General features: G+C 44.2%; 1 protein-coding gene across 2 annotated transcripts; it reads left to right on the forward strand.

The window, feature by feature from the left end:
- Positions 1–449: 449 nt before the first annotated feature.
- nfil3-2 (nuclear factor, interleukin 3 regulated, member 2) lies at positions 450–11,798 on the forward strand. Of its 2 annotated transcripts, none has more exons than XM_023273466.3 (2): positions 450–817; positions 7,306–11,798. In XM_023273466.3, exon 2 carries the CDS (start codon positions 7,806–7,808, stop codon positions 9,696–9,698), a length of 1,893 nt encoding a protein of 630 aa, XP_023129234.2. In that variant the 5' UTR covers positions 450–817; positions 7,306–7,805; the 3' UTR covers positions 9,699–11,798. The 2 variants fall into 2 exon arrangements, with proteins under 2 accessions (XP_023129234.2, XP_035805511.2); XM_035949618.2 differs by lacking the exon at positions 450–817 and adding an exon at positions 1,734–2,159.
- Positions 11,799–14,447: the final 2,649 nt, after the last annotated feature.

Here is a 14,447-nt window from a genome sequence, read left to right on the forward strand (position 1 = left end):
AGCCAGTGGTCATGTTATCAGGCTTCTCATCTAGCCAGAAAGCAAATAAATGTCTCCAGGAATTTTAAAAATATTCCTTAAAGCTGGCCAAGCAGAAGGGGAAACAAATATTTCTCAGAAAGTCACATGGACCTGTTGGACAGTTCGGTCACTGCGCCAAGGATGAGAATCTGATTTTCCACAAACCCCCGGATCTCTGCTCGTGGCTTGTTTCTGTGTGTGTTTCCACAGTGTGCTACTTTCTTTTTTTTTTTTTTTTTTTTTAAATGTCTAGTAACCTTATTATATGTATCACAGGCCTCCATCTGACCGAGGCTGGCTCCCAGCCTGGTCCCTCCCCCTTCAGGCTCGTCTCCTCCCCCTCCGCTCCCCTGCATCTCCTCTCCTGCAACGGGATTTGAAGGCGCGGAGAGAGGGAGGGGGCAGAGCCGAGAGAGAAACAAAAAACGTGACTCGGCACCCAAAGCGTCCTGTTATGCAACAACTGACCTACTAACATACATTTTGAGACTCAGAGAGAAGGAGCGAGCGAGAAGGACATACAGAGAGCGATAGGAGAGAGAGAGAGAAAAAAAAAAACGAGAGAGAAAGAGAGAGAAAGAGGGAGGGAGGAATTGGAGCAAACATGACATGAGGAGCGCAACTAAAACAAGGCACTGTGTTCACACTCCTCGCATATACCTGCACTAATCGGAGAGCCGGTGTTTTGAAAGTGGTGCGTGTTTGTGAGACGCAGCGGAGCGACGGTTGATGCGTAAAAAGCGGATTGTTGGAGAGGAGCGGGACTGTGTGGATTCTGTACATTTACACGAAAAGGGTAAGTTATTATTAATAACTAGAACGCTGCATTATTATCATCATATATTCAAAATAACATACACGCTGTTTTAAATATTCTATTTGCTGGCGTTTTTTCATGTGAGGAGGCCCCTGGTCTGTTTGTTTTGGTGTTCGCATGCTCAATGTCAAGGCGAGGCTGGTTCCCCCCTTTCGATGGAGCTATGTGAGGGTCTGTGTGTTTGTGTGTGTGTGTGTGTGTGTGTGTGTGTGTGTGTGTGTGTGTGTGTGTGAGAGAGAGAGAGAGAGAGGAAAGGGGTGGGAGGAAGTGAGGGTGGGGAGGGGGTAGCCAGAGGTTATGGGATTCCTTCAGAAAGAAAGAAAAAAAGGTGCGGTTGTGGCGCGTTTTGGTGGAAAACGCGCAAGAGGTGATGGATTTGGAGAAGCGGTGGTGCTGTGGAGCTGTGCCAAGGACGCATCGCTGCTGGTGTGTTACAGTGCCGCGGCGCAGACAGTCATTTTGTGTATTTGCGGGATTATTGTGGTGGTGGTGGTGCTTTTAGGGGGACAGTGTGGTGTGTTTATCTCATAGGTCGGATTTCGTAACACACGTGACCCCCAGTTATTTAAGTGTGCAGATATAGCAACCTACTATTATCTATATTATTATTATTATTATTATTATTATTATTATAGATTATTATCAATAGACATCAACCACGTTTTATACTTACAACAAAATTACTATTTTTAATTATTATTATTATTATTATTATTATTATTATTATTATTATTATTATTATTATGACGTTAATAATCCTTATTATTAATAATAATATTACCCATATGAGGTATTATTAATAATAATATTACTAATATGAAATATTAGTAGTTGCAACAACCACGCCAAAATTATGAATAAAACATCTAATAATTATTACTATTACAATAATGAGAGTTATTATTCTTCCAGTGGCTTTCAGTGTGGGGTTTTTCTGCTGCAGTGACTCCTAGCAGCCACTTATTTATACCCGGTTTCTTTTAGGTTAGTAGGCTAGTCCATGCAGACAACTGGAAAAATCCCATGCAGGCTCTGAGGACACACTTCTCTCTGTCACGTGTAGCAGCTCTTTGTAAAGGTTAACGCGGCTGTGCAGCCCTCCGGGTTAACCCTTTAGTGTGCTGGCGCTCTGAAGGAGCCACAACACAGACCGGAGCGCACCGACAACACGCACGAACGAGGCATGATCCTCCGGATACATGTGGACGTTTCGCTTCGCTTCTTTTGTTTACAGCCCCCGGTGGGAGCTGGCGAATGTTAGCCCTTTCTAAAAGCGGATGAGGGAATGGTGAAGTTCACGGACTCCGATGAGCGCAGCGAGGTGAGGTGTGGATCAGAACATCTGGATCAAATGTGGGTCAGATGTGCTCCTGTTCTTGGCAGCTACAATAGGAGTGCTTTTACAAGGAAGTGTGCTGAAGCTGTGCTCTGTGTGTGTGTGTGTGTTTTGTTTTTGTGGGTGAATTTCGTGGCATAGTTGGATGCGCGTAGTCGCCTCGGATGACTGAGGAGCCGATTAAATATGTATGAACACGATTTGTCAGACAGTGCAACAAAGGAGGCGTGTGGGGTAACATAATTCTCACGATGTGCCGCTCGCCTGATGAGATTTATGCATTTGTTTTGGGCTCTACCTGTCCGAAGGCGGTTTGAAACAATACATTATGGCCTTTAATTGAACTTCAGGAGCCACAACAACTCTGCTTGGCTGCAATTCAGCTGCTGTCTCTGGAGTAAAATCATTACTCGCCGTCATATAGGCAACTTTAGGAATTTTATGTGATGTTTGACATTGTGTGTGGAGAAATCAAACTTCGGTCTTTGTTTTTGCTTCTTGCCAAGTTTATATGGATGTATTTTGAACATTATATAGCTTGAACAAGTGTTGCAGGTATAGATTTAAAAAAAAAAAACATGTTGAAAGTGTCAGCACAGCCTCTCTCCTCAGTGGAGTGACTTGTGCGCATTTTACGCACTGTAAGTTTGGCATGTGGCGTGGCGCACCTGTACATCAGGTACACAACTAGGCTATACCGTGAGGGAAACATAGGTTGCAGGTTGCATAATAAATGAATTAAATAATTAAAATGGATTAAAGAAAGAGGCAGATTATGCAATCGACGGAAACCCATAGTCTGCGGCTATGCAGCGCTGCGCTTTGCTGCGGAGCGGCCGCTGCCAATTGGTTGGCGTACACACTGGGTCTCTATGCCAGCCATGAATGTAGGTCACATCAGTCCTGTGGGAGGAGGGGATGAGGCGCACAACCGCCGCTGACTAGAAAGGCAGAATCAGAACCCCACCAGAATAAATCCCCGCCATAACAAAGAAACGAGACAGTCATGCAGAAATAGAAAAGTGTCACAGGGACAAAAGCCCTGCAGCCTAAATAAATATCATTTCTAAATGTATGTAATTATGAAATAAAAGTACTTCTCTGTTTATTTCAACCTTATTGCATCACTGAGATGACCTACTGAGACAACTGCCTTGTGGTCTCTTGGATTTGATTACAACTCTGCCTGCATCCAGCTTTACTAAATTAAACTGTGGGAGGGGAGATCATGGTCAGAGGCACGGTGCAGTTTCCATCCTGGCCTACTTTGCGGCCTCTTGACTTTCCCGGGGTTTCCTGGCACATGTAAGATGATAAAAGATGAGGGCCTTGCTTTGTTATTGTGCTGTGGTTTGGAGCCAGCAGAGGCGAATTACAGCATTTAGTAGGCCAAGGGAGCACATGTGACTGGTGCAACACATGGACTGAGTCACTGCTTTTTTTTTTTTTCTTTTTGAGAGAAGGGTGATATGGCCTGCGTTAATGGAACAAGGATCTAGCTCGGATAGGGCTCCGCCTTGCCTTGCTGGCATTCTGCCCAAGTCTTCAGGGAAGATAAAGTCAGCCCCCCTAGACCTGGAATTCAAACACACCCCTCCCCTGACCCCCAACCCTGCACCACGTGCCATACGTTGCATTCTTCCTAGAAAGGGTGGGATGAGGGGGAGCAGCAGTTTCATCATTCTCCTTTTCTCTGAAGCATTTGCCCCCTTCTCCTTTTATGTTAGGTCTGCTCCCACTTCCTGAAACGCTCCACAGAAACACGTGCATGGGGTTTTTGAACTCGGTCCACTGTTTCCAAAGCTCGCTGCCACATTTAGACTCTTTGCGGTGTGGGCCCTGTGGTTGTGTGAGCGAGTGCAACTTGGATTCTTTTACTGTGCTATCATTCCACAAGTGCCACAGAGACCTAGCGATGACACGTAAAGAATATGCGATAGATTGGAAAGAGTAATGTAGGTCAAGGAAATGTGTGCATAGGAGCAGAGCTGCAGCACACAGCACGTTTGCTTGCTTCGGTGAGATATATTTGTATATCTGAGCTGGAGAATTACACACGTGAAAGTGTGTTTTAAATGCATGCAAATACAATAGCTGCATTTTTACTTGCTCTTGGTGAGTAAAATGTCACGCTGCTTAGGGCTTAAAGCATCTTTGGAAATGTAATTTTGATGACAGAGAGGCTGAATGAAATGCATGACTGGCTGATCTGTGAAGGAGAGCCACAATACCCTATTATATGATTCATTCACACGGTTGGATGTTAAGGGGTGCTACAGAGTGAGAGGTGAACAGACGCACAGAAAAAAGCAAGAGCCACCACCACTGTGAGTTAATTATAGACAAGGGTTCATTCATGTGTCTAGTTCTTCCTGACGGTAGGAGAGATATGGAATATACGCTCTCTGTGACGTCAATCAGCCCTCCTTTTGTTACGGAACACTGTTTTCTCACCATTTGCTTTTGGTCGTTGCTTCAGAAGAAGGGAGCAAAAGTCTGATATGATTGGCTGCCCCTTCTGTTTCCCCCTTTTTGTTGCTATGGGTGACACATTCCTTCTATTGATGCAATACCAACACTGTCGCAATTGCCACTGGTTTCCCCCCCCCCACCCAGCTACAGTATAATCTCCTCTCCATGCCTTTCTTTGTTTTAGCTCTCCCTCATTGATTCCCTTCATTTCTTTGTCTCCGCTCCTCCTGCTCTCACCTGTGTCTACATTTAGACAATGCTCTATTTCTCAATGATTCTTTATTGTGCACTCCCTTCTCTTTTGTTAAGTCGTCTTTTTTGAACCTCTCGCTGCTTCACCTCTCTACCGCTGGGCTGACCTATATTCCAGCGAGTCGTACAGTGATGGCACCTCGACTCGTGTTTACTGAGTGCAGTCGGCCCACAGATTCTGGGTCAGTGGGACATGCCGAGAAAAAAGTCTCTCCCTCCATTCTTTTCTCTCTCGTGCCCAGCAGCCACATGTCAAAGGCTGACAAAGATGACCTTAAACCATTTAGCAGAGCAAAAAGAAAACAAAAAAGACTCCAGACGGTAGCACCTTTTATCCAACAAATACAGATTCTCAAATCAGATTTGATTCTTTGGAGAGTCATTTTTAAAATTCAAAAAAATTCAGTCTGCTTTTGTATGTATATGAGAGATAAGGAAAGCCATTTTAGCCCATAATCTGGGCTAAAATCTACATGTTTATTGTGAGGAGTTACGTAATGATGTCAGATCCAGTGGAAGACCAGAGTATAATCGGTGCAAACACCTTGCTAGATTATGAGCTTACAGATTCAGACAGTCTAGTCCTGTAGTAACACACAATTACTGCAGCTTTTGAAATGTATGGGATTACTGCCGCTGTATTATTATGTATGCATTAAAATATAGAACACCAATACATGTGCTTGGGGAGACTTTTGACACAGTTTGATGTGTGCAACCTTCACTGCTTCAGTCAATCAGCTGGTAAAGGTTAATGGCAATCTAAGTGCAGAGAGAGTCTTTGTTTGTTGCTGTCTTAAAAATGACAAGTCATGTGGAAGAGCAATAACTGCACATGTGACCTAATTATTTTTCCACGAAGAGTCTCTCCTGGAACCTTTCCTGTAATGTATGAGTAATGCATGACATTCATTGAGGTTGATTCGGGAAGTGTTAGTGGGATTTAAAAACAAACAAACATCTTATCTCTATAGTGTGGCATATAGCTATAAACTGTAAATAAAAGAGAAGTGTGTCCTAAAACTGCATTCTTTCTAACAGGTTATTTTTTAGTCTAGATCTATGTAATGGACTAACAGACCAACCATTATTTCCATTCATAGAGTCATGTCATGAACAGCGCTAAAAACAAAATAAAGCATTTAGAATCACTTTCATTGCTGTGTCCTAACATCAGCAAGGTTGTGTTTGTTTTGAGTAAAGTCATACCGGTTCGTAAAATAACACGGCACTCCTTGGAGCTTTTCAGCTCTGAGGCACCCATCTCCATTGTTTTGAGGCTGTCTGGCCACCCTCGTGTTTCACCCAAATGCAACATTGCATGTTTTTCCAGTCCATGTCTCATCTCCCGCCTCCCTTTTTTTCCAGAGGCCCTTGACCTATATTTATCAATGCCCCACCTCCCAGCTGCCCCCACACCTCCAAATCTCTCGCCAGAGTCTCGGCTTCTTTATCCTTGACCTGCATTAGCTGAGGCCTTTGTCTGCCTTATCTGCTCACTCTGCATCATTTATTTGGCATTGAGTTGTTTTGGCGAGGAATGCTGCCACATTCCTCTGCGGATGAACGCGTTGGGTGGGGTGGGGGGGGGAGGGTTATGGTGTTTCAGCAGTGTTTGTGGATGGGGTTTCTCTGTGGAAAAAAAGGTCTCCCACGGTGGCTTTTCTTTTATGTTGGGGAAATGTTCTAAAATGGATTCAGGGAACCCCACCGGCTCTTCAAGTGACTCACCCTTTGCTCTGTCTGGCCCAAATAATCATCAGGGAAACCAAAAGAGCTAATCCTTATGTAGTCTCATTTTCATGCTCTCAGCATGTCTCAGACTGATGTAATTTCGGTTGTGCTGCACTATTTATTTCACGTGTACGCTTACCTCAGTTGCCCTCTATGCCATTTCTAATTTCAAGTCTGTAGTTTTTGCCTTCAGGTGCCTTAAAATTGGATGGCAGCTCAGATCTTACGACATGTTTAGAATTTAACATTATACAGACGCATTCTTAAGTCCTGGATGACGAGATGAAACAGGATCATGAGCCTTGCAAGGAACTCATTGCCCACATTACATCACAAAAGTTAACATCAACATGCCAGGCAAAGGTCAGGGGTCATAGGCTGCAGACGGATCAGATCAATAGTGAGGCCAAAAGGTCAGACAGTGAGGACTAGCAACCATTCATTGGTTGCCAGGGGCGACATAGTCAGTAAAGGCCAGACATGTCAAGACAGCAGAGGAAAGCTGTAGACATGTAGACGTGTGTCTTTGATCACTGTGCATGCTAAGAAACAACACTAAGAGAAATGGCAAAAGATGTCGTAAAAGAAATAAGTCTGATATGAGAGTGCATTCTGGAACAGCAGCAGTCCATGTGGATTAACATTTCTTTTTTTTCTGTTTTTATCTCTGCAGCTTTTCATCTTGCAGTCAGCTGCAGAGAAGACAGACAGACAGACAGACAGAGAGAGAGAGGCTCCCCAAGAGACTGACACGCTGAGGTAGACGGGACGACCTACATCCTGCCGTTTGTGTGGAGATCTGGGACACTTCTCCGCCAGCTTAGCACAGTGTGCTGTTCTCATGCTAAATCTTTAACAACCAACAAAAGCAAGAGTAAATAAAGGAGGAAATCGGAAGACTGACCTGATTCACCTACTTTTAGGAGTCCTGACTCTGAACTGAGAACCCTTCCAGTGGATAAATGACGGTTGCTAATGCTGAGCTCCAGTTGTTCTTTATCTTTTTGGCTAAGTTGGACACATAAGTCCTTTCCTGGCATAACTACACCAAACCTGCAATAAACAGAGAACTCTGGAAGACAAGGTGTTGTCATCACCACCCCTTGACATCTGACTTAATTTTTATACTCAGTCATCCTATAAGCATTTCAAACTGGCTGCCACGAGACAAGAATGGAAAATCTGACATCAGCTCTCAAATTAAACAAAAACTCAGGGAATAACCTAAACTGCCTTGACACCTTCAACGGTTATGAAGAGTCTCTTCCTCCTATCCAAGGGACTCCAACTCGCCTAGGGCGTCTTATCAAACCCAAACCCAACATGTCCTGCAGGCGAAAGCGCGAGTTCATATCTGATGAGAAGAAGGATGCCTCCTACTGGGAGAAACGTCGCAAGAACAACGAGGCTGCCAAGCGCTCCCGGGAGAAGCGACGTCTCAATGACATGGTTCTGGAGAACCGCGTCATTGCACTGAATGATGAGAATGTGAGGCTCAAGACAGAGCTGCTCCAACTGAAGCTGCGCTTTGGCCTTATAAGCACTGCCTCCTACATTGAAAAGAGCCAGCAAATTGGTGGGAGCAGCAGCACAGGTAACGGAGGCACCTCCTCATCCTCCTCCTCCAATCAGTACTACTCCAGTGGTTACTCTAGTGGTTCTCAGGTGATGATGAACTCTGACTCCTCTGAAACAGAGCAATCAGGACGCGGCGAGGGTCACCGGCAGCTGGTGAAATACTCCCCACGTGGCTCCCTTTCCGACATGTCCGACGGTTCCTCCAGGGACAGTCCAGAGCCTATCCCCTTTGAGATCAAACAGGAAGGTGACAGGCTGGAGATGGATATTGCCAACGGCACCACAACCCAGATTATGTTTAACATCCACCGTGGGCTGGCCTCTGTCCCCACACATCACCAGATCCAGCAGCATTCTCAGGAGCTGGAGGCTGCATATCACGGCCAACAACAGCAGCAGCAGCACCACATTCACCAACAACCCCATCAGGAGCCTGTTACCTCTATCAACACTGTCAGCCAGGCTGCCCCTCACCCACCTGCTGCCCAGAGGAGCGTCATTCTGTACGGCGCCAGCAGTGCCTCTTATCCTGTGGACAGCCTGACCAGGGCCCAGGACGTCGATCTGCAGGCAGCCCAGAAGCAGAGCAGCGGCAGCAGCCAGATGTGCGTTGGCCAGCTGCCCCAGTCCATTACAGAGAGCTCCACAGAGACACTGGCTGAGGTGACAAAGCAGCTGGAGAGGAAGACATTAGACTCCCCTTCGTACGAGCTCTCCGACAGCCATAATGAGGCTAGAGGCAGACAGGTGTACAGAGTTTGCCGACTTCCCCAGCAGCAACTGCAGCAGGAGCAGCAGCAGCAACAGCACCAGCAGGAGGGCGATTCATCTGCAGAGCTCCTCCAAACACAAGTGGAGGGGGTCAACCACCTGTACCACCATCTCCAGCAGCAGCATCATTCATACCTCAGGGCACAAGATGAGGAGCCACCTGTGCTAACTTACGAGGGTGGGCCGAGGAGTGAGGCTTATTACCAAGCCCAAACAACCTCCTCGAGCAAGGACACTGCATCCAGTGAAGATCCCTGCAGTCCTGACAAAGAGGCCTCCACGGATGACGAGGAGTCCCCCTCTTCATCCGGCTCAGACTCGAGCAGCTTCCACAACCAACACCTTACTAGCGTCCACCAGCCTGCTTCACCTCTGCCCTCCTCCCAGGGCTGCTCTCAAGCCCAGGGCTGGGATCCTCAGGCGGAGGTGAGGGGAACGGCGTTGCCCCACAAACTAAGACTCAAACACCGGGCCATGAGCACCGGCAGCAGCGGCGGCGGACACTGCTCCGGCCAGGAGTCCCCAACCACTCCTCCCTCTGCCACGCCGCCTCCCCTCCCCCAGCATCCCTACTTGTCTTTGTCCCTCACGCCACCGCAGAACATTAAGCGAGAGAGCACGAGTGGAGCTTGTAAACAGGTGGCGTCAGCGGAGGGGGTCCGGAAAGAGAGTGGAAAAAAGGAGACAGGTGCACGACGGAACAAGAGGAGAGATTAGGTGACTGGCCACTTTTAGGACTTGTCACAACTTAACTGAGAGAGACACTTTCTCCTCTTAGAAATACCCTGCCATCATGCCTTTGCCCTATAATCAAATCCCCTCCTTTAAGCCCTTGTGACAAGAAACTGGGCTTTTCCCCTGAACCCCAGTGTCACCAAAAAGGCTGGACATCTTGTAGGGCTGTATCATATTTGTATATATTGTACAGATTTGTCATTTCTTACATCCTCTCCATACTTACAGAAGCACTTTTGTTTATGTGATGAGAGGAGGAATGGAACTGCCGGCTTTTCTACTTTTGTCATCCAACAATATACAGCAGAGTACATCAATGAAAGCACATTTTGATAACATGCAAAAAGGAATGTAGAAAAATAAGAATTTCAAGCTTTATCAGTACTATAAATTTGGTACATATCCCACTGTAGACAAACATACACATGTATGGCTCTCTGCCTTAATTAAAATCAAATGCAAACACACACTAGGGACATTCCCTCGACCAAAGAAGCACCAACACTACAAATATGAAGTTCCATACCTCTTCCCAGACCCTACCTCTACCAACCCATGCTCTCCCCAACCATCTCCATTATTTCACAAAAGATCGCCATCGCCTTTATTTTTTAAGCACTTAATTTGTATATTACTGTGATATATGAATATATGTATCTATTATAAACATATATTTTAGAAAGAAATTTGAATACCGATTCAACAAAAATGCGACAAACCTGCAAGAGGATTCAGAAAGTGACCATCTTATTACAAATTACTGTACAGCCACATTGTCTACTGTTGCTACAGGACCCTTGCAAATTAAAACACCTCTTCTTTGATTGTTAAGCTTTAGCATTAATCATTAGTTAATGCCCTGTTTACACAGAAGTGGCCGTCCAGTTTGGAGCGCCAACAGCACTGAATGAAGAACAAGTTGTTTCCTGAGGCTATGGCCTCATTAAAATGTTTGGATTTATTAACCTTTAACCAGCCTTTAAATATTTGGTGGACTACACCAGCTGCAGGCTATAAGCCTTTAGTTTATTTGAGCTTTATCAACCATATCTTGATGTTGTTACCATTCACTGGCCCAGTGTATTTATTTCTCTCCTCTCCACATGCCCATCACTGTAGAAAAGCCCACAGGGACATAGACGGAGAATGTGTACAGACCTTTTTAGATACATACTGCAGCCTTCAGTTTGAACTTCCAATGCAGGCATGGGATGCTTGGGGGCAGAAGCAAGAGGAATGAAGTCACATTCATGTAAACACACTACAGTGCACTGAATAAGTTCCTCTTGTGTAAGAACCTAAGAACAGAGCCCTCCACAGCTGATGTTAATTATTATTGTCATGAATCGTGGTTTTGTAGTGTGACCAAACACAGCCCTTAAGGCCCATTTTAGATCCTTGATAGCTAAACTGATGCAATGCCAAATTTCTAAAACCCTCCAGTTGGGAGTCAGAGTTAAAATTAATGAGCTTGAGCTAATATTAATCAACAGAGGGCCTTCCCTTGCTTCCCATGTGCCTCCATTTATCATTTCAGGGGTTTTTCATCCCTTTCTCATGGTAGTTCTGCTACTGGGCAGTGATGAATTGCCTTCACTGGATCCAAGTTTAACAAAAGTCTGTGTACCACGTTTGGCTTTTTGGTGCTTGTGTATAAATGTAAAGTTCTCCCCCACCCTCGAACAACACTGTAATGTTTGTTTCATTGCTTTTATATCCTCTTTTAAGTCAAGGTGACGTTCTGTTTTCCTCTATACTGTGTCTTTTCTCCTACTGACTGTGATGACATGTATTTGCCTCATTCCTCCTCCCCCTCCCCTCTTTTCAGTGTGTATTAATCAGTAATGTTTGTGGTTTTTGCTGATGGTTTTATGAAAAAGACAAGGATTAAAAAAAATAAACACAGAGGCGAGGACAGTGTGGTGTTTAGAGATGGGTGGTGGTTGGTCTGGTTGGTCATTACCATCGCTTCCTTTTGACATGAATATGTATGTAAAGACACTAATGTTCATTGTGGAAGGTGGGAGCATTTCAAGAAAAATCAAATAAAAATAATGTTGAACTTTCAACATGGAAAGAAAAGGACCTGTCTTTCTCTGTTCTTTTACTTGTGTTTGTGTAGTTCTGTTTTGATGTTACACACAGTGAAATACCCTGAATTATCAAGTGACGTTTTCAGGCCACAGTGCTGGACAGACAGCAGCGTTTCACATTATACCGATATTTGAGAGTTGCAATGTTCTAAAGTTAAAAAATAGACTATTCCCCATTTTACTAGTAATGGTACTTTAAAAATAACAATGTTTTAATAGAAGCTGATTTGATTTGTGACAGCACACTGCAGTTTTCATGCTGACAGAACCAGAGATGTCCATGGATCGTCCACAAAGCAGACACACAAAATAAAATCTGGCATTTTTACTATAAGTCAGACAAGTCTGATATATTTTGTGTACTTTGCTCACCAATGGAGATTAATGAGGCAATTTTGGCTCGGTCTTATATGGAAGCATAGTAGGTAATTCCTGTTACCACAAGCTGCTAGAAATCAGACATTCACAATTATTCCAATCAGCTACATCAGTTAAAAATGATCATCTGAATTCCTGCAGAAAGAGTAAAAACGTATGTGCATTAAAACTCTGCTCCACTTAACTCTACAAGGATTTACCCATTAGGAGCAGCTGATCTTAATGAAAACATATAAACACACTAGTTTTGTTTTATGACTGCTTCTCATATAATCCACTGCTCATCATGGACTTTGATTACATTTTTTTTAAAAAGGAAAAAAATGTAAGTTCCGTGTTTTAGCATACACTACTAGTCATAAGTTTGGACGCACCTTCTCATTCAGTGGTTTTTATTTGATTATTTTATGCATTATGGATTAATACTGAAGACATCAAAACTATAAAAGAATACATATAGAATTATGTTGTAAACAAAAAAGTGTTAATCTTCAGTATTAATCTCCAATGTAGAAAATAATACAAATAAATAAAAAGCATTGAATGAGAAGGTGTGTCCAAACTTTTGACTGGTAGTGTATATTACCTCGTTACTTTTCTTGATATTTTAAGTTTTTGCTGTAGTTTATTTCAGTGTCATTGTTTTTAGGCTCGAATTGCATCAAACTCCTAATTTTAGTATTCTGACAATACTACTTTCCAACATGGGAAAGACCTTTATATGCAAATTCAGTTCTCACTGTTAGCGCTACCTCACGTCACTACGAGCTGCTAAAAAATCAGGGCTTCGCAAGCATGAAGATTAAACACACCAATTAAAATTGATGGACTGAATTCCAGAGAAAGGGTGTAAATTAGTGACTTAAATGTGCACTGAGGTGCTGCTGCATTTATCTCTGTAAGGATTTTTCCTTTAATAAGCAGCAGTGTGCCACCTTAGGTTTTTGCTGTGTCATTTCAGTACTGGTATCAACATACATCGATGAGCCACAACATTATGACCACCGACACGTGAAGTGAATGACATCGATCATCTTGGTATAATGCAATGTTCTGGTGAGAAACCTTGAGTCCTGACATTCATGTGGCTGTTTGACACCCACCTAAACATTGCAGGTCAAGCAACCCTTCATGTCAACAGCAGTCTTTGATGCCAGATGCCACCCTCATCAGGACAATACACCCTGACATGCCTAAAAAACTGCTCAGGAGTGGCCCGGGGAACACGACAGAGCTAAGGTGCTCTCTGGAGTTCCACAATTCCCAGATCCAAATATTATTGAGCATCTGTGGGATTTCCCAGGATCAGCCTGATCTAGGTAGGTCCCACCCTGCAACCCATAGGACCCACAGAATTCACTGCCACCATCCCGATGCCACAGGACATCCCCAGAGTGTCCATGCCCCAGTGGGTCAAAGCAGCAAGAAGGGCACCAGCACAGTATTAGGCAGGTGGTCATAATGTTATGCTTGATCGGTGTATTTCTAAGCATCTTATCAAAGTTAGAATTTTTGTATCGTGACAGCGCTAAGTGACAGTAAACTGAGCAATCACTTCGATCTGTCCAAGAATCTCTTTTTAAGCAGCAGTGACAGCATACCAATCACAGCATGTAGGCAGCACTTACAAGCTGGCAGCCTGGCTCGTCATCCTATTAACTGAGACGATGGTCTAGAAACCTTATGCCAGAATCACCAGTTAGATAATAGATTACTCACTGATTGACATAAGAGAATGAATCACTATAAGCAAGCAAACTGAATAAATTAGTGCAGGACAGCATTCAAGCCATTTTTGGTTTCTTGTTGAACACAGCTGTAAAATGAGGATTTTCTCAAACTCGAGTTTTAGATGGAGGTGAGGATTAATAGACACACCCTGCTTCCATTGTGTGGAGATAGCCTTGTATGGAGTTTATCATTCCCCATGGGTAACTCACTCTTTTTGGCATCAGAGGCTAATCTGCAATGAGAGGAGCTTCGCAGTGACACACTGACACACTTTGCCCAGTGGGGCCAGAAAACTCCCTGGCAAGCTTGTCTGATGTAACATTGGCCTACTTCTACGAATAGACACGCGCTTATTGCATGAAAATGCCATCAAACACTGGCCTCGCATTTGGCAGGAACATTCACAGGTACACACTCTCCCATTACAGCCTCTACTCTTCAGTCTCATGTTTAAACCTCTTTGATTTTCCTTCCCTTTGGACTCACTCCACACGACCTCGAGTGAACATAAAACAGGTTTCTGAAAACA

This window comes from Amphiprion ocellaris, chromosome 19, assembly GCF_022539595.1.
Source record: "Amphiprion ocellaris isolate individual 3 ecotype Okinawa chromosome 19, ASM2253959v1, whole genome shotgun sequence".
Taxonomy (NCBI): Eukaryota; Metazoa; Chordata; class Actinopteri; family Pomacentridae; genus Amphiprion; species Amphiprion ocellaris.

Bases quoted from the DNA above. Each gene is read 5' to 3' on its own strand.
- nfil3-2 (XM_023273466.3), top strand. From the start codon at position 7,806: ATGGAAAATCTGACATCAGCTCTCAAATTAAACAAAAACTCAGGGAAT.